This window comes from Myotis myotis, unplaced genomic scaffold (assembly GCF_014108235.1).
Source record: "Myotis myotis isolate mMyoMyo1 unplaced genomic scaffold, mMyoMyo1.p scaffold_m19_p_1, whole genome shotgun sequence".
Classification (NCBI taxonomy): Eukaryota; Metazoa; Chordata; class Mammalia; order Chiroptera; family Vespertilionidae; genus Myotis; species Myotis myotis.
In genome coordinates, this window is record NW_023416313.1 from 206,265,918 (window position 1) to 206,289,292 (window position 23,375).

The following is a 23,375-nucleotide window of genomic DNA, read 5'->3' on the forward strand; positions in this document are numbered from 1 at the left end:
AGCAAAATGGATTATCAGCCGCTAGGGTGACTGAGAGGCAGGGGTGCCTGGGGCAGGTCCCTGGGAAAAGATGCTGAGAGGAGGTGATGTGTTTCAAGCAGAGGCACGTCAGAGGTGGTTTTCCGCCTAAGGCAGTGCTTTACAGAATCCTAGCTGGCTGGAGCTATCTTGTCTGCCTCAGTTGGGGGAGGAGTAAGGTTCACTCCAGCCACTCTTTTAGCTCAGGGACTGAAGCCCCATCAGTCTGTGGTAGATGGCGGCAGCCATGTGTGAGGTGGGCCATTTCAGGACCTAGAGAGCCAGATGTTCTTTACTGCTGATGCCATGGTAACCTACTTCAGGTGCCCTGGGCAGTCTCCCCAGCTCCTGAGTGGGAGTGGCCTGGCCTTGGCATCTAGACCTGGACCTGCCTGCTTTGAGTAGGCCCCTGTCTTCATCTGCAGCCAGCCAGCTCAGGGTTTGTTAGACATGCTGGCATTACCTTACAGCGATGCGGTTTCTGAACCCAGAGTAGGTGTGATGTGAATGAGTATGAGGACAGCAGGATGGAATAGGTGAAATTGGGCCATCTTGGAAAGATCCAGGACATCTCCCATTTTGTAACTGGTGAGTCAGTCCCCACAGGGATCCAAGCGAGGTTGGCTGGGCTCACGTGGAACTCCCAGGAGTCACACTGTGGCTTCTCCAGAAGATTCTGACTTCCTGTCACCTTATGTTGGGCAGAATGTAGCCCCTGACCAGTGTTTGGCTGCTCAGTGTGAACATTGCCTGGTCACCTGGCTCCGTGGGAATTTGCACACTGGCTTTTCTGGAGTCTCTCTCTGCCCTGCTCTGGGGCAGCATGTCACGTGGTCTTCAATTCCCGGACCCCAGCTGAAGAGCCAGCTGAAGTCTGCGCTTGAGACCCAGCCTTAGGCCCCAGGGGATGACACATTGTTTCCTGCCCCTCTCATATTTTCTGCTCTTAAAAAAAACAACACCCTAAGTCTCCCCACACACCCCTAAAAAAACAGACCATACAAAGCTAGAGAAACTTTTTTCCGTTTTTAGACAAGGACATCGATATATTTGAATCATGGGCCGACAGTAATTAAAAAGCACATAACTAGTCATTTTAAAATGCAGTTGTTTTACTTAATTGATTTTGCCGCCAGACCCAGAGGAAAAGAAAAGGTGGTGTGTGTGTGTGTGGTCGGTGGTGCGGGGGGGCGGGAGGTGGAGGGGGGGGGCGCGGCGAGAAAGCCTTAGAAGGGAAGAGAGGTTTCTGCACTGACTGGAGGCAGCTAAGGCCCATCTTGAATCTAATTGCTGCCCATACCGCAGTTTGTTTCTGCTAATGGGTTTCTGCTGAAAGGGCTGGGGGACCAGGCCTGATTGGAGGGGGGTTGTATTTGTTTCAGCTGCGTGGGGGTGTAATTCTGCTTTCAGGACAGGGTCTGTTTTTCCTTCCTATCTATCAGCTTAAAGTACTTCCACTGAACACTTTGAATCAAGGTTCCATTTAGAGATACTTTATTCATATTTAATTATAGGCTGTAGCACCAATCTTTAATTACCTTTATTATAAGCCAGCTAGGAACATCCACTAGCAATCAGTTATTGTGTGTGTGTGTGTGTGTGTGTGTGTGTGTGTGTGTGTGTGTGTGTGTGTAAGCATAGGAGGGTATGGGTGTGTGGTTTGCTCTCTGATAGAGGGAATAGATGGCTGCAGGGGCGGTGGGCAGGCTGGGTGGGTGGGGTACCTGCTTGACAGGCTCCCTGTGCCAAGTGAGTGATGCACCCTCACTTCCCGTGTCTGTCTTTGCTTCCACTGGTCAGGTTGGGAATTTGGACAAGTCCTCAGAGCTGGGCCTTGTTCAGGGTGCTGAGTTGACAGTTGGGTTTGGGTGGTATCTCAGGACCCCTTCCATCCCCTGGTGGGAGCAGGGAATTATGGGAGGCCCCCTTCCCATCCCCTCTGGATAGGGTGGACCAGGCTTCCTCTTACCCTGGAGATTGGGATGCTTGCTTCAGCCCTTTCCTTTCTCCACCTCCCCTTGGAGTGCTCTTGGCAGCTGTTTTTGCACACAGCCCTAGCGATGCAATGACTCTGCAATGTCCCTGCAATGACACTGATTTGAAGACTGGTTGTCCGTCTCAGCGAATGAGCCAGTGTTCCCAGGGAGTGAGGTCAGGTCACTCCCAAGTCTCTTTGCAGTGGGGAGATTGGGCTGTTCCATCTGCCTGGGAGGTGAGGGTCCTCGTTCACAGCTCTGCTCCTGAAAGTGTTCTTGGTGCTCCTTCAGGAACTCCAGAGGGTTCCCAAAGGAACTAATGATGATCTCATTATGTATCGGCTGGGAACGTTGCTGAAGTTCTCCTCTTCTATTCCTGGATCCCTGTCCCAGCAAGAGAATGGAGAGAGGAGGGAACTCACACTTACTGAGCCTCTTGGGGATGCCTGGCACCATGCCTGTGTTTCTTCAATTCATCCCAGCTGAGGCTGAGAACACACTGTATCAGTCAGAGCCCATTCTGCTGTGTGTGACAGAAAACAACTCAAACTGAATTAAGCCAAAAAACAACAACATGGTATTATAGGGTGGACATTCAGGCCTGGCTAGATCAAGGGGCTCAACCATTGTGATTAGGATTTACTCTTTCTGTCTCTTGGCTTTGCTTTCCTCTTTGTTGCTACTATATGACCCCAGGCATCTCTAGGCTTCAAGTTTAATTTTAGCAGAAAGAAAATCCCTTCTCCTGCAGTTCAAACAAAAGTAAAACGGTTGAGTCTGATTGGACCAGTTGGGTCATGTGTCTATCTCAGAACCAATCATGGTGGTCCAGAGTATTCAGGGTTCTGATTGGCCAGGCTCACCTTTGAGTAACAGGTGGAGTCCACCTAGGTAAACCTTACACTTGACCTGTGCTTTTCCATTTGAGGCCTTAGGAGTGTGGGATCTGGAAGACCCAGCCATTTCAAAGGGAGGAAAGAGTTCATCCAGTTCTTCTCTAATGGAGAGAATAGTGGATTCAGTCCTTCAACAAATCTTTGTCACTGATTAGTTCCAGCCCCATTCTAGGTGCAGGGAATTCAACATTGAACAAAATAGACAAAAGTCTCTGCCCACTGGGAGCTGATATTCTAATGAGGTATATATGGATGGTGGTCCTTGCATTGTCTTAATCCAAGGTCCAGGACAAAGGGTCTTGTGCAGAGAGATTCAAGGTGATTCTGGGGGTGGATGATGTGGGAAGAATATGGCCCTCAGGGAGCCTAGAACTCACAAAGGAGGGAAAAAGATGGGTGCATGGTTGGGGCAGAAGAGGGAAGTGGGCACTGGGAGGCGTACAGATCAAAACCCAATGAGGAAGGAGGGGGCAGGGAAGCTAATCCGTACCATCTCGTGACAGTGAAGTGTAGGCCCCTCCCAAGTTGCCTGGACCTTTGGCCTCCACAGGATGTTGATAAATGGGATGGAGTTTAGTGAAAGCTAAAAGATGATGACAGGGCTGGAGGGAGTGATTTATGAGACAAGATTAGCAAAGTGATGGTGCAGTCTAGCAAATGGGATGGGATGGTGGCTGTGGGTCATCTAACTTCTGAAGTCCAAGGAGGGGAGAGGTGCTGAGGGTCTGGGTGTTTGCTGCAGAAGGGGACAGAGGGAGGTGGGGGCACAGCCTGCCAACCTGGATGTGTGAGAAGGAGGGGAGGCATGTGACTATCCACATACACATTTGGGTAGCTGTGTGTGTGAATGTCTTGACTTTCCGGCATTGTGAGGCTACCTAGGGACTTCAAGAAACAGAGGGGATGAGTATTTCAGCCTTGGCCGATCTTGCAAAAGGTTTTTGGGGACCTCCTTCCCATCTGGTAGCATATTTATATCTGGATCATGTAGGTGTGACCACTCAAGTCAGAAAGACTTTTTCCTTCAGGAAAATTGGTATGGCATTTTCTTTTCTTTTTAAAAAAATGTGTTTATTGATTTCAGGGAGAGGAAGGGAGAGGAAGAGAGAGATAGAAACATCAGTGAGAGAGAATCATTGATTGACTGCCTCCTGTAAGCCCCCTACTGGGGATCAAGCCCATAACCCAGGCATGAGCCCTGACTGGGAATAGAACCGTGACCTCCAAGTTCATGAGTTGATGCTCAACCACTGATCACACCAGCTGGGCGGTATGACATTTCTAATCGGAAAAGAGGGAAGGCAGATGGGAAGAGAAGATGGAAGAATAAGGGTATATATTCCATTTCATAGAGAAAGTGAGGCACAGAAAGGGCAGGGGATCTGCCCAAGGCTATCTTTGGGTGACACTGCAGGTGAGGACCAAGTGCAAGGCTCAGGTCTGCAACCCTGGGATCTCTGCCAGGTGTCTGGGCTGAGAATGGGCTTGGGGACCCATGTTGAGGCTGCTGCTCAGTAGGAATATGAGGTGGTTGTGGGGTGTGCAGTCTCCAGCCAGGGTTCCTGGAACTCTCCAGGTTGGGGTGGTGGGAAATCTTCCATCTGACCCCTGTCTTGGGCTGCCCTGGGCCCAGGTTCTGTTAACTTTTGATTATATCCATATGTGAGAGCCTTGGAGGCACCGTGGTAGGTAATTAAATGGGTGGATTATGCACATTTCTGAACATTCTAGATCAGCAGTTGGCAACCTTCCGGACCTCATGGACCACCAGTGGTCCGTGGACCACTGCTTGCGACCGCTGTTCTAGATAACACTTTTTTGGCCTTAAATGGAAGTGCTCAGGGAACCTTTGCATACGTGTGAGAATGTATTCTCCAATGTGTTTTCTGTCTCACTCCCTCCATAGGCCTGGTGTGAATCTCTGTGGCAGCAGGAGCTGGGCTGGCATACAGCTGACAGAGCAGAAAATCTGTGGTGGGGCATCAGGCAGCACAGCTCTGGCCTGTCCTCTGGCCCCTCTCACTGAATTCGGTCATCTTAATGGTTCCATCCTCTCTCTACTCTTGACAGATCCATGATTTGTTTGTGAGCTTTGATGACACCCCTATGGGGGCTGCCTCCCTGGCCCAGGTCCACAAGGCAGTGCTGCATGACGGGCGGACAGTGGCTGTGAAGGTCCAGCATCCTAAGGTGCAGGTGCAGAGCTCGAAGGACATTCTTCTGATGGAGGTGAGAACCTTCCCTTTCACCTGCCTTCTTCCTCATTCTGCAATCCAGGCAGTACCAGGGAAACTGGCTCCAGGCTGGTGGGTAGGAATGGCCCTTTGAGCAGCAGTGGCAGAGAGGAGGTAGCATGACAGTGCTGTGACAATGTGACCCAGGGCTGGGTTGGTCAGTTCATTCTGATTTGTTCCTGGGAATGGCATGTGGGTGGTCTCAGAACATTGAACAGCCACTGGGGCCAATGGGACTTCAGGAGGATGGCATAGAAATGAGATGAACTAGAGGTGATTTCCTTGGGGGTGGAAACATTACATCTTAATTTGTTAAATTATAATGAAAGAGAGCATGTGGCCAGCCAAGGGATATAAAAATGACAGGAGAGCATGTGGTGCCAGCTGGGTGGCTTGACGGGAACTGGAGGACCCACTTCAAGGTGGCCCACTCATGTGGTTGGCAAATGGGTGCTGGTTGTCAGCGGGGAGCTCAGCCAGGGCTATGGGCCACGGCCACAGGTCCTCTCCAGGTCATCTCTCCACAGTGGCTTGGGCTTTCCCACAGCATGGCTGCCGGGTTCTTGGAGTGAGTGAAGTGCTGCCTGAGAGAATAAGGCTGAAAGTCCATCCTAGTTTTATGACCTCATGCTGGCTGTCATGCAGGCTGCTTCCTCCTCACTCTATTGGTAACAGCAGGAGTCACGGAGGCCCCCTTTGAGAAAGGGGTGGGAAATAGACTTACTTCTGGATGGGGCTTGGCGTGGCTCTAGAGCAGCGGTTCTCAACCTGTGGGTCGCGACCCCTTTGGTGGTCGAATGACCCTTTCACAGGGGTCGCCTAAGGCCATCCTGCATCTCAGATATTTACATTACGATTCATAACAGTAGCAACATTACAGTTATGAAGTAGCAACGAAAATAATTTTATGGTTGGGTCACAACATGAGGAACTGTATTTAAAGAGCCAGAAGGTTGAGAACCACTGAGCTAGAGCATTAGAGTGGGAGATATCGTTGCAGCCATTTTGGAAAATACTGCCTGCCAGAATTACCCACTGTCATCAAAGGGGAGATGAATGAGTGGCACTCTAAGAAGGACATAGTAGATTTGGTGTTTTGGAGTTCTTGGGAAGAGCAAGGAGAGTGGGGTGAGTGGGTGAAGGAGGATTGAAGCCCAGGGAATGGAGCAAGTTAACGTAGATTACTCTTCTCGCGTTGCACCATCGGTGTTGGGGAAGTGAGAGTGGAGGTCAGTGCAGAGCCAGGATTAGAGGTCGGCCAGGCAGCCGTGGAGCTGGCAGCAGCAGAGAGAGGAATTGAAGGTTCAGGAGAGCAGGTCACTCATAGGTCTGGTCCAGGAGGAGACTGGGGGACGGGCTGCAAGGGTGCAGGCGAAACCAGCAGCCTTTGTTTGGAGGCTGGAGAAAAGTGGTCGGGCTGGGTAAAGACAGGTGTGTGGGGCAGAGGGGAAGATGGGGGAAAGGTGGGCAGCTGAGTTGTACCAGCCTGATAGCCTCTATTTTTTCTCTGAGGTAGGAGGCAAGACCATCTGCTGAGAAAGGGGGTAGGAGGTGGCTTTGGAGGCTCCAGTAGGGGCGAAGGTTTGAAATAGTTGCTGTGTACATTGGAAGAGAGCAGGATTGTCGAGTGGCCCTGGGAATCGCCCTGGAAACCTAGGTTTTCTGGAACACCTGTCAGTGGCTATGGAATGGCCATTGCTGGGAGGGACCGGGATTCTTGGAGGATCCCCGGCCATCCTGAGACCCAGCAGCTGCTCCTGCGTCAGGTGGGAACCAGCCTCTGGCCAGCCGTGTTATCAGGAGGACAGCTGACACTGTTTTCTCTGCTCAGAGCCTCACTGGCTCCCTAAGTAATGGTGGCCGTAGGGTCAATCGCAATAACAGCAGTGATAAAGATTTGGCATCTTTTGGAGACAAGCATTAGATGCTTTTCTCGGGAAGAGCAGCCTAATGGCCATGTGCAGAATACAAAGTGGCTCCCTCACACGGCTGAGGCCATGCTGGGGCTGGGATCACAGGCAGATCAGAGTCCAGTACTCACAGCCTTCAGCAGAGAATCTGGAACCGAGGCCTGAGGTCACCTCCTCCGAGGGCCATCAGCATTACCAACAGTACCAGGTGGCACTGCCTTCTCACTGGACACATCTCTCGTGGAAATACTCTACCTGGGTCACCCTTCTCTGCTGTAAAGCTAAGAAGAGCCTGACTGGAAAGCTCATTTTATTTTATATTTGAAATTCGTGTAGTTTTTCTGAGTCTAGACCTAAAATGGGGCCTTGGTTTTAGGAATGACAAGCCCAGAATGGTGCTCAGGGATGCTTGGTAGGAGAAGAACGATTTCTAAGGGGTATTAGGGCCACCTTAGCCACACTGTTCTGCACAGCCTTCTGGTGCTTCCTCTCATGACAGGTCCAGATGTTGTGAGCCCTTTCCTTCTCTCCCACTGCCCACTATTGTTCATCTCTCTTCTCTGACCCAGTGATTGATCACAGCATGGCCTTGAAAGGAAGACTAATCGAAGTTATTAATACTAAGGAGAGAGTGACTAATAGGGTTAACCTCTGGATATTTGCAGTTTAAGAAATCCTATATAATAAGAGGCTAATATGCAAATCGACTGAATGACATAATGACTGGTCACTCTGACGCGCACTGACCACCAGGGGGTAGACGTGCAATGCAGGATCTGCCCCCTGGTGGTCAGTGTGCTCCCATAGGGGGAGCGCAGCTCAGCTGGAAGCTGGGCTCATGGCTGGCGAGTACAGTGGTGGTGGCAGGAATCTCTCCCGCCTCTGATGCAGGTGGACGGTAAGGAGCAAGGGGTCCTGGACTGTGAGAGCCCCAGACTGAGAGAGGGATTTCTGATTGCCGGCTTGCAGACATACCCCGAGGGGTCCCAGACTGTGAGAGGGCGCAGGCCGGGCTGAGGGACACCCCTACGCCCTCCAGTGCACAAATATTGTGCACTGGGCCTCCAGTGAGTTTATAAGTCCAAATGCAAATCTTCTGTAAGGTCTACAGGAGTTAGGCTTTTGAGAGTGAGGAGTGGGGACTACTGGTTGTATCATTAGGATGTTGTTGGCCAAGGTATCAGAAATTTCGACTAAAAGTGGGGTAAATAATAGTAACCTATATTATCTCACATTTCAGGACTTCTGATGGTCATGTCAACTTTTCCAGTGTTGACTAATCTAGCACTTTGTGTGTTTTTTTTAATACTCACCTGAGGATATTTTTCCATTGTTTTTTAGAGAGAGTGGAAGAGAGAGGGAAACACAGAGAGAAATACTGATGTGAGAGAAACATATTGATTGGTTGCCTTCTGTATGCACCCTGACCAGGACCCATAATGAGGAGGAGCCTGCAACCGAGGTACATGTCCTTGACCGGAATGGAACCTGGGACCCTTTGGTCCACAGGCCGATGCTCTATCCACTGAGCCAAACCGATTAAGGCTTTGTGGTTTTTAAGGACCTAGGTTCCTTTGGTCTTCCACTCTTCCATTCTGGCTTGTCCTTCTAAGGTAATGCCCCTCATGGTCCCCAAACAGCAGCAGTAGTTTCTGCTATTACAAGTAGATGACATCTGGATGCCGAAGAGGTCCTGTTTCTTTTCTCATATTCCTTATCAAATAGGAGCCCGTCAGTAGAATCCCCTTCATTTCTCACTGGCCAGAAGTCGGCCATGTGCCCCAGCCTCAGTCGGTCTTGGTGAGAGAAAGACCACTGCTTACTGACCAATCATGACTCACCTTGTCAGGTAAAGGACTGCCTTCCTTGAAGGACATGAGAGATGCACATATTTGAGGTTCTGTTAGCCAGGACGGTGGGGGACATGGCTTTTGTGTTGGCACTCAATACTATGTGCCACCCTTGTGTTTTGTGTCTCTTGTGAACCTGCCACTCCTTTTGGGAGAAGGGGACAGCCTCTGGGGTAGACTGTTGAATGGTGACAGAGAAGTGAAGGCCAGCTCTCAGTAAATGGTGTTTGATGAACCGGATGATGTGGGTGACTTTGCACAAAAGAGAGAGGCACAGCCAAGGGTGTTTTCGGCTTTGTCATTATCACCTGATATTGTCCCTTTAGTAGCTGGGGCAACTCTACTTCTAGATGCACTGCCAGTGACTCTTATTGATTTGAGTGGCTGTCCAGAGCCAGACTAATTGGGCCCAGAGATTGGAACAATGATTCAGCAGGAAGGGGGAACTGACAAGGCAGAGTCCACCCTTGGCGGGCTGGCTTTGCAGCGGCTCCTCTCTGTCCACAATAACAGGGAGCTCAGTTGCTGGGCGCACTGTGTTTGAGAGCAGAGTAGGATTTGGATGACCTGGGAACCGGGGGTGAGATCTGATCCCCACATCCTGATGGTGACACCACCCTGTATGTCTCAAGATTCCCAGTTTGATGCTGAGCTCCCCCTTGCACTGTCACCCCCTAAAGCAGCGGTTCTCAACCTGTGGGTCGCGACCCCTTTGGCAGTCGAACGACCCTTTCACAGGGGTCACCTGAGACCATCGTGCATATCAGATATTTACATTACGATTCATAACAGTAGCAACATTAAAGTTATGAAGTAGCAACGAAAATAATTTTATGGTTGGGTCACAACATGAGGAACTGTATTTAAAGGGCCAGAGGGTTGAGAACCACTGCCCTAAAGACTCTATAACTCATGGCCGGGCACCCTGTCCTCTGTGTACCACCTGTCCCCAACATGCTCTTCAGTCTTTGGATGGGACTCTGGTCTGAGCACTAGAATCTCACCCACTATTTGATGCCACCCAGCCCATCCCAAGGGTCTCTAAAAAGAAAGGCCTGTGATAGTCATGTTTTTTACTTCTTTGGAACCACATTTTCAGGAAATGCTGCTGTCGTCTCATTTCTTTTCTGAATGTGTTGATTGAACAGTGGGTGGCCAGGTAATGTTTGTGTGTGGCACAGAATCCAATGGTTGATTTTATTTTTAAAGATAGATCTCTTTAAAAACCCAGAGATGTAGACAACCCCACGGAAACTTTTCTTCACCCTGTATTTTCTGTTTTCTAAAAAGTGTGCACTTTAACAACTTATCAGAACAAAGATAAGGCCATGAGTGCCGAGTTATTTACGTAGCTTCGAATTGATTTTCGATCCTTGTCAAATACCCATTTTTACCAGTTCGGGTTTGCATAGGTGTTCTATTTTGTGTGCTGTTTCCCATAGAATGTTATTTCTTTTATAATATGTAATAACTTGATAACAGGAACTTGCATTTCAGCTGCATGTTACAGTTTACAAAGCTCTTTTTATGCCTTATCACAAGCTTCCTATTGTATCATTTTGTATTGTACTGCATGAGACAGGGCTGCATAAAGAAAGAAGGAAAAAAAAACCCCAACAAAACCCCAAAACACCTGGGTCTAAGTCCTGCATTTGAAATTATAAGTTATGTGACCTTGAGAAATACTTTAACCTCCTGGAACCGGTTTCCTTCTTTGTGAAATGGACACGCAGAGGACGAAATGAGGACCTACATATAAAGCGTCTTGCAACACAGTGCCTGGCATGTAGTGGGTGCTAAATCGTAATCCCCCCCCCCCTTTTTTTACTATTATCAATAACAGTCAAGTTTTCAAGCTTTTATGTGACTCTTAATTTTTCCATTCTATTTCTGTGTGGCCACAATTGATTTTCCCTCCTGTGAGCCATTGACCCTATAGCAGTGGTTCTCAACCTTCTGGCCCTTTATATACAGTTCCTCATGTTGTGACCCCCAACCATAAAATTATTTTCATTGCTACTTCATAACTGTAATGTTGCTACTGTTATGAATCGTAATGTAAATATCTGATATGCAGGATGGTCTTAGGCAACCCTCGTGAAAGGGTCGTTCGACCGCCAAAGGGGTTGCGACCCACAGGTTGAGAACCGCTGCCCTATAGGAAAATAATTTCATTATTCTATCTTGAAGGAGGTATTAATTGTTGAATATACCTTGATTGATTCCTAAGGTTCCAAATCAAGTAGAAAATTCTCAGGCATTCCAAAACTGTGGTTGCCCAAATTTGGAGATAATCCCCTTTCCCACCAAAATCTCAGAAATAGAATAATTTAATCCATTTGAATAACAGGCATGTGAACATATAATTATTTCTCGGGAGAGGACAAATCCTTTGAAATGTTCATTTGTTCATTCATTTATTCATTCACTCACTTATTCACGTGAATATTCAATAAACATCTGCCGTGTATTGAGTACATGCTAGACACTGGTGAAAATATTGGCTGTTGGAAGAATTTTATGGAGAAAATACATTTTGGAAGAAAAATAAAAAAGTCAAATTGATAACAACACCTGCTTTATTTTAGTTGATTGCATCTGTTGTCAAAAAAGAAAAACTTAAGTGAATCTACTTAGAGCAGGCTCTTAAGAAGGGAATTGAATGAAAACAGAAGGTGAAACTGAGTTTTATTTATTTCCCTCAGTCAAGAAAAGTTTTAGACTTGGATCAGACAGTGACTTGGACCAGACAATGCTTAATCTGACCCTTCTCCTCATCCCCTGAATTATGTGCAAAATTATGCAAGCATGTACATTTTCTGGGCTTCATAGCTAGCACCAAAATTTTAAATTGGTGACTTCCTTTAATGGGGATGGCGTCCTCCTAGAAAACTAAGAACCATTGATTTCCATCAAAACTGACCTTTGTTTTAAAATAACCAAGGGTGCTCTGGCTGGTGTGGCTCAGTTGGTTGAGCACTGCGCCAAGCACCAAAACGTCACTGGTTCGATTCCAGGTAGGGGCACTGCACAGGTTGTGGGCTCGATCCCCAGTAGGGAGTGGGCAGGAAGCAGCCAATCGATGTTTCTCTTTTACATCAATGTTTCTCACTCTCTCCCCCCACCTCCTTCTCTCTCTCTCAAATCAATAAAAACATATTAAAATAAAATAGGATAACCAGGGGAGTAACTCACCCACCACCCAGAGAATGCTTTAGAAACCAGTTAAATGAGTACTGTACAATTTTTTGGGTTATGAATTATTTTACTAAGTAGTTATTAGCAATTAATATCAGTCAATAAAATCTTTGATTGCTTTTATGATTAATGACATTAGGTGTTAATAATAACCAATAGTACTAGTAATAGCTAATTATATACTTGATTAGTAACAGAAAAATCTTTAAAGTGCCTATCAGTGCTGTTTGGATGTTAATGATAATGAAAAATTTCACAAATAACAGTGACCGTAGAGTAAATGATGAGGATTTATTGTTTGGCCAGAAGACTCATTCCCAGGTATAGACCCAACTTGGTTGCATGTAACTCCCTGTGTACACTCACATCTGGCCCAGGGTCATTACCTAGGAGTTAATCAGTAAATATTTATTTATTTATTTATTTTTTATTGCTTAAAGTATTACAAAGGGTATTACATATGTGTCCATTTTATCCCCCCACCCTAGAAATCCCCTAGCCTCCCCTATCCCCCAATGTCTTATGTCCACTGGTTATGCTTATATGCATGCATACAAGTCCTTTAGTTGATCTCTTACCCCCCTACCTCCTGCCCCCCAACCCTCCCTGGCCTTCCTGCTGCAGTTTGACAACCTGTTTGAGGCAGCTCTGCCTCTGTATCTATTATTGTTCAAAAGTTTATAATGGTCTCTATTATCCATGAATGAGTGAGATCATGTGGTATTTTTCCTTCATTGACTGGCTTATTTCACTTAGCATAATGCTCTCCAGTTCCATCCATGACGTTGCAAATGGTAAGAGTTCCTTCCTTTTTAGAGCAGCATAGTATTCCATCGTGTAGATGTACCACAGTTTTCTAATCCATTCATCTACTGATGGGCACTTAGGCTGTTTCCAGATCTTAGCTATGGTGAATTGTGCTGCTATGAACATAGGGGTGCATATATCCTTTCTGATTGGTGTTTCTGGTTTCTTGGGATATATTCCTAGAAGTGGGATCACAGGGTCAAATGGGAGTTCCATTTTCAGTTTTTTAAGGAAACTCCATAGTGTCTTCCATAGTGGCTGCACCAGTCTGCATTCCCACCAGCAGGGCACAAGTGTTCCTTTTTCTCCACATCCTCTCCAGCACTTGTCGTTTGTTGATTTGTTGATGATAGCCAGTCTGACAGGTGTGGGATGGTACCTCATTGTTGTTTTTAATCAGTAAATATTGAATGAACAATTGACCAAGCCTCATTGCGGCTCCTTCCCTCATCCCTACTGGGTGAGAACCTCTGGAATTTAGGTCAGAACCAAAATCCGAAGAGGTTTCTTGCCGAACTTAGAGCCCAGAGTTGAATTCAGGTGCCTCTGGTGATGTGTGTGCCCCTGGCCCAGGCCTGGGAAGGTGCGTCTGCTTCCTGTGCGCCAGCTCTTCCTCCCCTTTGGTGGTTGCTAAGGGCCATCTGAGGGCATGGTGATGAGATGCAGTGCCTGGAGGCTGCTGGGCTATGTGTTGTCACCTCTCTCTGCCTTCCAGTTTCATGTGACACCAACAGAAACACAACATAAACTAAATTGATTATCATAAGGTCACAGGTCTGGCCCGTGAAAGACTAGACAAGACTTAAAAGAAATTAGACTGCAACCAAATGCAATTAAAAAGAGTTTTGAGAGAAATTGAATATAATAACCTTGTGTGATGATTCTTTTAGACCTGCGTCTGGTACACAGCCTAGGACTTGTGCTTAAAAGCAAAACTGTTAATGCTTTGTAGTTTATGGTCCTGCTTTAGCTTTATTTCTCTCGTACCACCTGTGACGAACACATGTTGGGCATAATATTATAGACCAGGACAAAGGGAAGCACAAGCCAAGGCTCATAGGTGGGGCTCACTAAATCCTCCTGGATAGACTGGCTGGTGTCTTAGGCTGCTGGGGCTGCCATAACAAAATACCACTGACCAGGTGGCTTAAACTGTGACATTTATTTCTCGCAGTTGTGGAAGCTGGAAGTCCAAGGTCAAGGTGCCAGATGATTCTTCCTGGCTTGTAGACAGCTGCCTTCTCTCTGTGTCCTTGCATGGCAGAGAAAAAGTGAGCTTTGATCTCTCTCTGCTTACAAGAACACTAATCCCATCATAGGGGCCCACCTCCATGACCTCATCTAAACCTAATTAGCCCCCAGAGACCCCACATCCAGACACCATCACACTGGGCTTAGGGCTTCAACATAAGAATTTGGGGGCGGGGGGGGGGGAAGGGGACACAGGCACTTAGTCCTTAACAGTTGGGGAAGGTACCAGCAGGCCCATGGTTCATTGGTTCCTGCTTAGTGTCCTCCTGCTCTAGCCAGGGGTGGAGAGGGGTATCTCAAACTTGGACTGTAATCTCTACCAAGAATTACTGGGAGGGTTGGTCGGTGGTCTCCCCAGGCCCGACTTTGAACACTAACAGGAGGGTTTATCAGCGAGCAGGAGGGTTGCGCGCTGTGCTTCCCTCCTGGATTGCTGGACCATCTCCCACGTTCCTGGCATCAACCTTGCTCACCCACTGCAGAGCCACGTCTGTGAACTTGTGAGACTGTCTCAGCTCCAGAGCTCGGTGGTGAGGTAGCCTCAGAACTGAGTTCCTGCCCATGGAGGGGCTGGGCGTGCTCCGCAGATGCCACTGGACTCTGGTTCTCTGCCAGTGACATTTAATTTCACGTCATTAAACTGACAACGAAATGCCAGATGAGTCTTCTAACCCCACTCCCATTTTCATCCTGTCTTCACTCAAGAATCCACAGTGGGGCCAAATGGCCCAAAATCTGAGCTTTTCATCCAAGTGGTCAAATTCCTTAACTCTTACTCATCTTATCTAACCCTGTTTCTTTTTCAATTTCATTTTTTTTTATCATGGTGTTTAGATGTACAAAAAGTATAGAAAGTAACATGAATGCTCAGGTGCCAACCACTCAGTTTAAGAAATAAATGAAAGCACGGTGACACTGGCACACACTCCAGCCCTTCGTAAACAGGACCATGAAGATCCAAGAGCAACAAAGGCAGCATTTAAGCGACATGCTTCAGAGCAACGGTTTTGGGGGCTGGGTGGACCCAAGCAGAATTCTATTTCTATGCTTCCTTACTGGGCAAGTTCAGAAACAAAAAAAAATCATATAACCTCTCAGAACCTTAATTTCCTTATCTATGAAATGGGGAGATAATAAGAGTGTGCACTGTGTACTTCCCAGATTGTGCACATGCAGTGGAGTAACTCAGTCAAGTGCTGAGCCAGTGCAAGGCACGTGGGGAGCACTCAGCAAATGGTAGTTGTTATTACTGCTGGTGGTTGGTGGCTGGTGGCTTTTCATCATCTTGGATTTGGACTACAGCGGTGGGCGTCAGGGGAGCTGTTTTCCCACTCACCCTTACTCCAGGGGAGACCTGGTGGGTTGTCAACATTTAGACCAGGCAGAAGGGCAGGGTGCCTTGGTGGGGTGTCGAGCTGACTGATGGGGTGCCTGGTGGATTTCAGGTGCTCGTCTTGGCTGTCAAACAGCTGTTTCCAGAGTTTGAATTCATGTGGCTGGTGGATGAAGCCAAGAAGAACCTGCCTTTGGAGCTGGATTTCCTCAATGAAGGGAGGAACGCGGAGAAAGTGGCCCAAATGCTCAAGCACTTTGACTTCTTAAAGGTAGGAGGGAAGGGCAATGGGGGCATGGTGGGAGAGTGCAGGGGAGGACTGGTCCTGGCCCTGAGTATCCCCCCTTGCAGGACATGAGTGGGGACAACTTCCTGAGTGATGTACATTAAAGCCCTTGGAGGCTACATTATAGTGAAATACCAGCTGTTATTGTTGACCTGTCTGTCAATCACACAGATGTTTATTGAATGATCTGCGATTTCAAGACACTGAGTGCTACCCAAAGGCCTATGAATTGTGGTCTCTGCCTCCATGAAATATGGGGCTATGGCGATGATGATGATGATGGTGATAGTGATGATGATGATATTGGTGATGGTCATGATGATAGCTAATGTTATTGCACTCTGAAGTGTTCCTAACACTTCATGTATATTATATTAGCTTATTTACTATATGGTCCATTCTGCTATAACACAACATATGTGTTCTTAGAAATATCCACAGTATGTAGAATCACACAACAGACACCACAGGGCTTATAGGGAGAATAGATTATGCTTAAAACACTCAAAAACATTACCAGTGACATGAAAAATAAAAGAAGATAGGAACCTGCTCAGCTGGCGTGACTCAGTGACTAAGTGTCGACCTTTAAACCAGGAGGTCACAATTCCATTCCAGGTGAGGCCACATGCCCCGGTTGTGGGCTTGATTCCCAGTAGGGGGCGTGCAGGAGGCAGCTGGTTAATGATTCTCTCTCATTGATGTTTCCCTCTCTCTCCCTCTCTGACATCAATTAAAAATATATTAAAAAAAGAAGAAGATGGGAACCTAATAAAGAGGGTAGCATAGTTTTACACCTGTTAAATGGCTATGAGATACCGAAGACCACAGGACACATGGCACTTCACCTTGACACCTGTTTGCGAAGTGGGCATCAGAAGAGTTGCCACTTGTGAGTTATTGTGAGCTGGTGGAAGGAGGGCCGCCTAAAATTGGATGGGAAGTTGTGAAACCAGGTGTGGGTGGTGATGTTTGAGATATATGTGTCTTGGGTATTCCTATGTGGTGTGGTTCTGTGTTCATGTGGTATTTCTCGTGGATGATAGCACACATAAGCAAATGCAAAATTTGCAGCATGCTCCAACTGTTCCCTAATATGTCACTAGATTTGGAACAGATTGGTGCTTTCAAGTATTTCTATACAGTAGAGCTGCCTGTATAGTAGGAAACACTTATTGTGGGAAACAATAGAGTTGCGACTTTGTGAGAGGCCCTGCTGGGGAGTTCTCTAAAGAAGAAGGGATTCAGAAGAAGGGACTCCTGCAGCCAATCACAGTCAAAGGCTCTGCTGTGGGCTTGGCACTGGAGCTGGTCCTTGAGGACTGTCCTGGTGTTTCCACAGGGCACACATGGATTGGAATGAGATGTACATCAACACTGCTCTTCTAATGCATTTAATCCTTAGTGGGTTTGGATCCATTTACCCAGGGGTACCTCTTCATGGTGCAGGGGTTGGGACCCTGTGGTAGTCTTTACAAAGAGGTTGGCTTTTTAAAAAAATGTCTTTATTGATTAAGTTATTACATATGTGCCCTTATCCCCACATTATCCCCCCCCCTCATGCCCTCACCCCCCTGTTGTCTGTGTCCATTGGTTAGGCCTATATTCCTGCATATAAGTCCTTTGGTTGATCTCTTCCCCTTACCCCCACCCTCCCCTACCTTCCCTCTGAGGTTTGACGGTCTGATAGATGCTTCTCTGTCTCTGGATCTGTTTTTGTTCATCAGTTTATGTGGTTCATTATATTCCATAAATGAGTGAGATCATGTGCTATTTATCTTTCTCTGACTGGCTTTTTCACTTAGCATAATGCTCTCCAGTTCCATCCACGCTGTTGCAAATGGTAAGAACTCCTTCTTTTTTACCGCCACGTAGTATTCCATTGTATAGATGTACCACAGTTTTTTAATCCACTCATCTACTAATGGGCACTTAGGCTGTTTCCAAATCTTAGCTATGGTGAATTGTGCTGCTATGAACATAGGGGTGCATATATCCTTTCTAATTGGTGTTTCTAGTTTCTTGGGATATATTCCTAGAAGTGGGATCACTGGGTCAAATGGGAGTTCCATTTGTAGTTTTTTGAGGAAACTCCATACTGTTCTTCACAGTGGCTGCACCAGTCTGCATTCCCACCAAAAAAATGAAACTAGACCACCAACTTACACCATACACAAAAATAAACTCAAAATGGATAAAGAACTTAAACATAAGATGGGAAACCATAAAAATACTAGAGGAATCCACAGGCAGCAAAATCTCAGACATATGCCGAAGCAATTTCTTCTCTGATATTGCTCCTAGGGCAATGGAAACTAAAGAGAAAATAAATGGGACTACATCAAAATAAAAAGCTTTTGCACAGCAAAGGAAACCATCAACAAAACAACAAGAAAGCCCACTGTATGAGAGAATATATTTGCAAATGTTATCACCGATAAGGGTTTAATCTCCAACATTTACAGGGAACTCATACAACTTAACAAAAGGAAGATAAACAACCCAATCAAAAAATGGGCAGCAGACCTAAATAGATATTTTTTGAGAGAACACAGAAGAAAGGCCAAGAGACATATGAAAACATGCTCAAAGTCACTAATCATCCGATAGATGCAAATCAAAACGACAGTGCGGTACCATCTCACACCTGTCAGACCGGCTACCATCAACGAATCGACAAAAGACAAGTGCTGGCGAGGATGTGGAGAAAAAGAGGTTGGCTTTTAACTCTCAGAAGAAATTAGCCCTTCTCTTTTAATCCCGGAGCCCTGGAGAATGTGGGAGGGGGCGTCCCAAGGCCCTTAGGAGCTTTTCCAGAGCTGTCAGGCAGCACCCACTTGGGGAGGGTATCTCAGGACATTGAATGGGCAGGTCTCTTGCTCTGGTCTAAGATGCTCATGTGGCTTGGGGACATTGTGAGAAACAGAGGTAGTGTTTATACTTGGCTATCCAGATCAATTAACAGAGGCAGGGAGACTGAGGGTGTGTCTGCACTGGCCACCTAAGAACCGTAAAGTTTGGCTGAAGGGAGGAAAAGCCACAGCTGTGGTGATCAGTGTAGCATCTTGACACATTTTTAAAAAAATGTTTTTATTGATTTTAGAGAGAGAGGAAGGGAGAGGGAGTGAGGGATAGAAACATTGATGAGAGAAACATTGATCGGCTGCCTCCTACTGGGGATCAATCCTGCTTCCCCAGCATGTGCCCTGACAGTGAGTTGAACCGGTGACTTCTTGGTGCACGGGTCAACACTGAACCAACTGAGCCACACTGGCCAGGCTTGGCGTATTGGTTTTGGTGGAAGGTGTAGTCACTGGCAAAGTTGAGCTCTTTGAGGAAGTTGGGAGTCAGGTCTGTCTGGATGCCCTGAGTACGCTTGACTGGCTTCTTCTCAGCTACCACCAGGGATGTGGATGCACAGACCCTCTTGTGCCTGTAAATAAAGATGCGCAGACTAGATCTGGTGACACTGCCCCAGCCTTGACATTCAAACCACCAGTTCAGTGAAAACTTGGCTCTCTCAGACAGGTAATATTATGTAATTAGCATTATGCTCTGGAGTCTAAAATAAGCCTCCACTTGCATATCCTATTTCTTTCATTCCTTTTTTCCTCAGTGATTGAGCATTTCCGGAGCCTGTTGTTATTGCTAGGAGCTGGGCATGTATAGATGAGTAAGAGATGGTTGGCTCCGGCCTGGGAAAACGACCTATCTAGTGAGGGACAGACACACAAATGTGTTGCTGTGTACAGGTTGGTGATGCTATGTCAGAGACTTACTTATCCATGTTTCTGTGGATGCCCAAGAGGAAGGACTTAATTCCACTCTGGATATGGAGCTCAGAGGGGGCTTCCAAGAAGTGCTGGTTATACAAGGGAATAGGCAGTATTTACTGAATGTTCCTTTCGCTGCACTGAGCACTGTGCAGATAGGATGACAGTGAATTCTTCCAGCAACCGGCATCCCATTTTGCAGACGGCAGTCAGAGTGGAGATGCTCGGGCTGCAACCCAGCTTTTCTGACTTCGACTCTGCTACTCGGCTGAGGACATTCTGTTGCCTCTTACCCGGCAGGGGTACTCTTCAGAGCTAGAACTATGAGCCAGACAAACAGAACCGTCTCCTCCACGGTTCCCATGGAAACAGCAAAATTGTCCCCTGGCTGGGACCAACTGGCATCTGCCAGACCAAGACATGTAATAATAATAATAACACAAATTTTTGAGACGAGGATGCCAAATGGGTAAATAATTAATGTAACTATTTGACCTGCTGCTTCTAAAACCCGAACGCCATTCCTAAGACGGTGGTATCGTTAAGGTTCCTGAGTCATTAATTTTGCCTAAATAAATAACAAGTGGGAAGCAAATTTTGTGTGCTGAACACCCAGTCCAGCTCTTAAAACTGGAGATAGATTGCTTTCGCACACTGGCACCCCATCACAACATCTGTGGGTAATTAAGCCTCAGCAAAGAGTTTACCTCTCAGTGTGCACAGCACCTTCCAGTGGGGCATAATAGCCTCAGCCCTATGCTGTAAATCTCCGGGCTTTAGACAAGGACTGAATGCAGATGCGATGGTGGGGAGACGGGAACAGGATGAGGAGGCAGCCAGGCTGAACGGTCAAGACCAGGGCATTTGTGGATTTGGCTTCAGAGTGTGTGTGCTGGGGGGCAGGGACAGGACAGGCAGTGAGGCCTGTGACTGACCTGGGAGACAGCTAGGACAGGTAGGAGGGAGGAGCCTGGTAACCGCAGGGTTTGGGACAGGAAGAGATGGGAGTGTATCTCTACTCATGGAGGTGGAGATGGGCATGGGTGCCATCTTTTGAGTAGGGCCACTCCACAGCTTCCTTTCTTTTTAAAAAATTTTATTGAATTTATTGGGCTGACACTGGTTAACAAAATTACAGAAGTTTCAGGGGTCCAATTCTAGAATATACCCTCTGTATATTGCACTGTGTTCACCACCCCAAGGTCACGGTTCCTCAGTGGGAGGCCAGGAGCTGGGCCTCCCCAGACACTAGACAAGCCTTGCTGGGCATCAATGATTCTCTCTCACAGCTTTCTCAGAATCTCAAAGATGCAGAACTGCTGATGGATAACAATCAATATTAGTTAAGCTTTTTACATGCTTATGCTGTTAGACATTTTTAAAGTGCATTATATGTGTTTATGTTTTAATCCTTATAAAAGCCCCACAAGGGAGATGCTGGTATTAGTTCCATGTCATCAGTGAGAAAGCTGGGCCTCCGAGAGATGAAACCTTTGCCCAAGGCCACACAGCTTCCTGGTAAGGGGCAGAGGCAGTCAGCTCCAGAGCCTACACACTCAACCTCTGTGCTCTTCTGCCTGTGTGACAACTTGAGGGGGAAGGTCTGAATTATGCTGCTCTGTCTGTACCATGAACCCTGAGCTCTGGTTGTGTATCAGAACCACAGGTGAAACTGCGAGGCTGTCACATGGCAGCTGCTGGTTGTCCAGCTGCTGCAAGGTGAGTGCTTTTGTGTCGGGCACCAGGACTCCACATGTGCTACTTGGAAGTAGGGAGTGTTGCTTCCATTGTGATGGTCATCACGCTTTTACAGGTGGGGAAACTGGCCCTCAGAGAGGTTATAAAACTTGGCCACATTCACGCAGCTTGGAGGAGACACAGCCGGGGCTCCGGCCTGATAGACTGTCTCAGACTGTGCTCTGTGCCGCTGGGCACTGGTGACGAGGGCTGTGGCCCTGGGTGATGGGCACTGCTCTGGATGATCCAGGCCTTGCTTCATAGGTGCATTGACCAAAGCACAGGAACAAAGCGGAAGCCAGACTGTGAGACAGGCCCAGGGTCTGGAGCTGGAACTTTGCAGAATCTGGGCTCTCTTTCTTTAGGGCAGGTGGATTCCACAGCAGCGGGGCCTCCAAGGAGACCCAGGATGCAGAGGTCCTCATGGCTGGTGTGACCCTACCTGTGGGGTCAGCAGATGCCCTGGTCATGAGCCTCCCAGGGTTTAGTTTTGATGGGGCGGGTTGGGGGGCGGGGGGCAAGTGGACAGTAGTTCTTCTTATTGCCACTTAAAAATTTTCCTTTCATCTTTCCTGTCCTTGATAGAAAAAGCAGGGGAAAGGGTCAGTGGTGCAACATGGGTGTCTGGGTGAAGTGAGTTTCCCCTTACATCCCAAACCCTTCTGCCCACATGCTGATTCAGGGGCAAGTCCCCGTGTCAAGCCAAGCTTCTTATCACAGAGCAGGAAGCAGGTTTGCATTTTGCAGTCATTTCCATGTGACATCAAGGAGGGTCAGTGTCTTCCCTGAGCTCCCAGGACGAATGCCTAGATCTCCCAGGCTTGATATGTCTGTCACTTCATATCTAAACATCTGAAGCAAGGGATGTATTCTGCTGTGAGGCTGGGATGTTTGCATTTTGGGGATGGTGGGGGAAGGTGGTAGAGGGGGAACCCAGCACACCATGACCCTGGTTGACAAGCCCGGAAAGTTTCCAGCCTTTAGATTCTCTTTCCATCGGTGGCTCCTTCATGGCTGACACGTTGCCCAGGTGGCTCAGATGGGGGTGTAACCGCCTGTTGGCAGAGCTCCAGGTGCCCACTGCCACGCTTCTGTTCCAGACACACCGAGGGAAGAACTTAACCACGTCCCTTGCGCTCGGAAGCCATGAACAACAGCAGCAGACTTGCACTTACATTTTTTAAAAAAATATATATTTTATTGATTTTTTACAGAGAGGAAGGGAGAGGGATAGTTATAAACATCAATGAGAGAGAAACATCGATCAGCTGCCTCCTGCACACTCCCCAACGGGGATGTGCCTGCAACCAAGGTGCATGCCCTTGACCAGAATCGAACCTGGGACCCTTGAGTCCGCAGGCTGACACTCTATCCACTGAGCCAAACTGATTAGGGCTGTACTTATATTTTTAAAGATACCTTTTGAAAAATGCCAAGCAAAACTGAATTTCAAGTTCAGAGTAACAGAGAGTCACAGATTTTCAAATGGCAAAAGCTGCAGGAAAGTAGCAAACCAGAATGACACCTTGATTGCAGTGAACCCTTTGTTCCAGGGAGCCCGGAGCCTTAGGCTTGTGCGCAGGCCCTAATTATGCTCAGAGCTCCTTATCGAGAGGGGCAGGAACAGGCTCCTAGCTAATGAGAATTGGGATGTAGAAGAGCTAAGGGCTGGACTAAGTCACACAGTTGTTAGCAGAACTAGGAACAGGGAACAGGTGTTTTGATGTCAGAGCTGCTCTCTTACTGCTAGATGAGTTTTCGGGGTTTGGGATGAGGGAAGTACTTATTCCCCAGACGCTTGAATTAGCTTCCCTTGTTTCTTTTTCTTTTTTAAAATATATTTTATTGATTTTTTACAGAGAGGAAGGGAGAGAGACAGTCAGAAATATCGATGAGAGAGAAACATTGATCAGCTGCCTCCTGCACACCCCCACCGGGGATGCGCCTGCAACCAAGGTACACGCTCCTGACCAGAATCAAACCTGGGACCCTTCAGTTCGAAGGCCGACGCTCCATCCACTGAGCCAAACCAGTTAGGGCAGCTTCCCTTGTTTCTTTTCTTTTCCCTCCCTCCCTCCCTCCCTTCCTTCCTTCCTTCCTTCCTTC

At 47.4% G+C, this 23,375-nt stretch overlaps 1 protein-coding gene across 4 annotated transcripts in view; it reads left to right on the forward strand.

Annotated features, from left to right (window-relative positions):
* Positions 1 to 23,375, forward strand: part of ADCK1 (aarF domain containing kinase 1) — a 116,498-nt gene that overhangs the window by 65,401 nt on the left and 27,722 nt on the right. For 3 of the 4 annotated variants that reach the window (XM_036314299.1, XM_036314317.1, XM_036314326.1), the window contains 2 exons: positions 4,961 to 5,119; positions 15,586 to 15,744. In XM_036314299.1, the coding sequence (XP_036170192.1) occupies positions 4,961 to 5,119; positions 15,586 to 15,744 (318 nt within the window). The remainder of the gene's footprint in view (positions 1 to 4,960; positions 5,120 to 15,585; positions 15,745 to 23,375) is intronic. The other variant, XM_036314308.1, reaches the window with a different exon arrangement.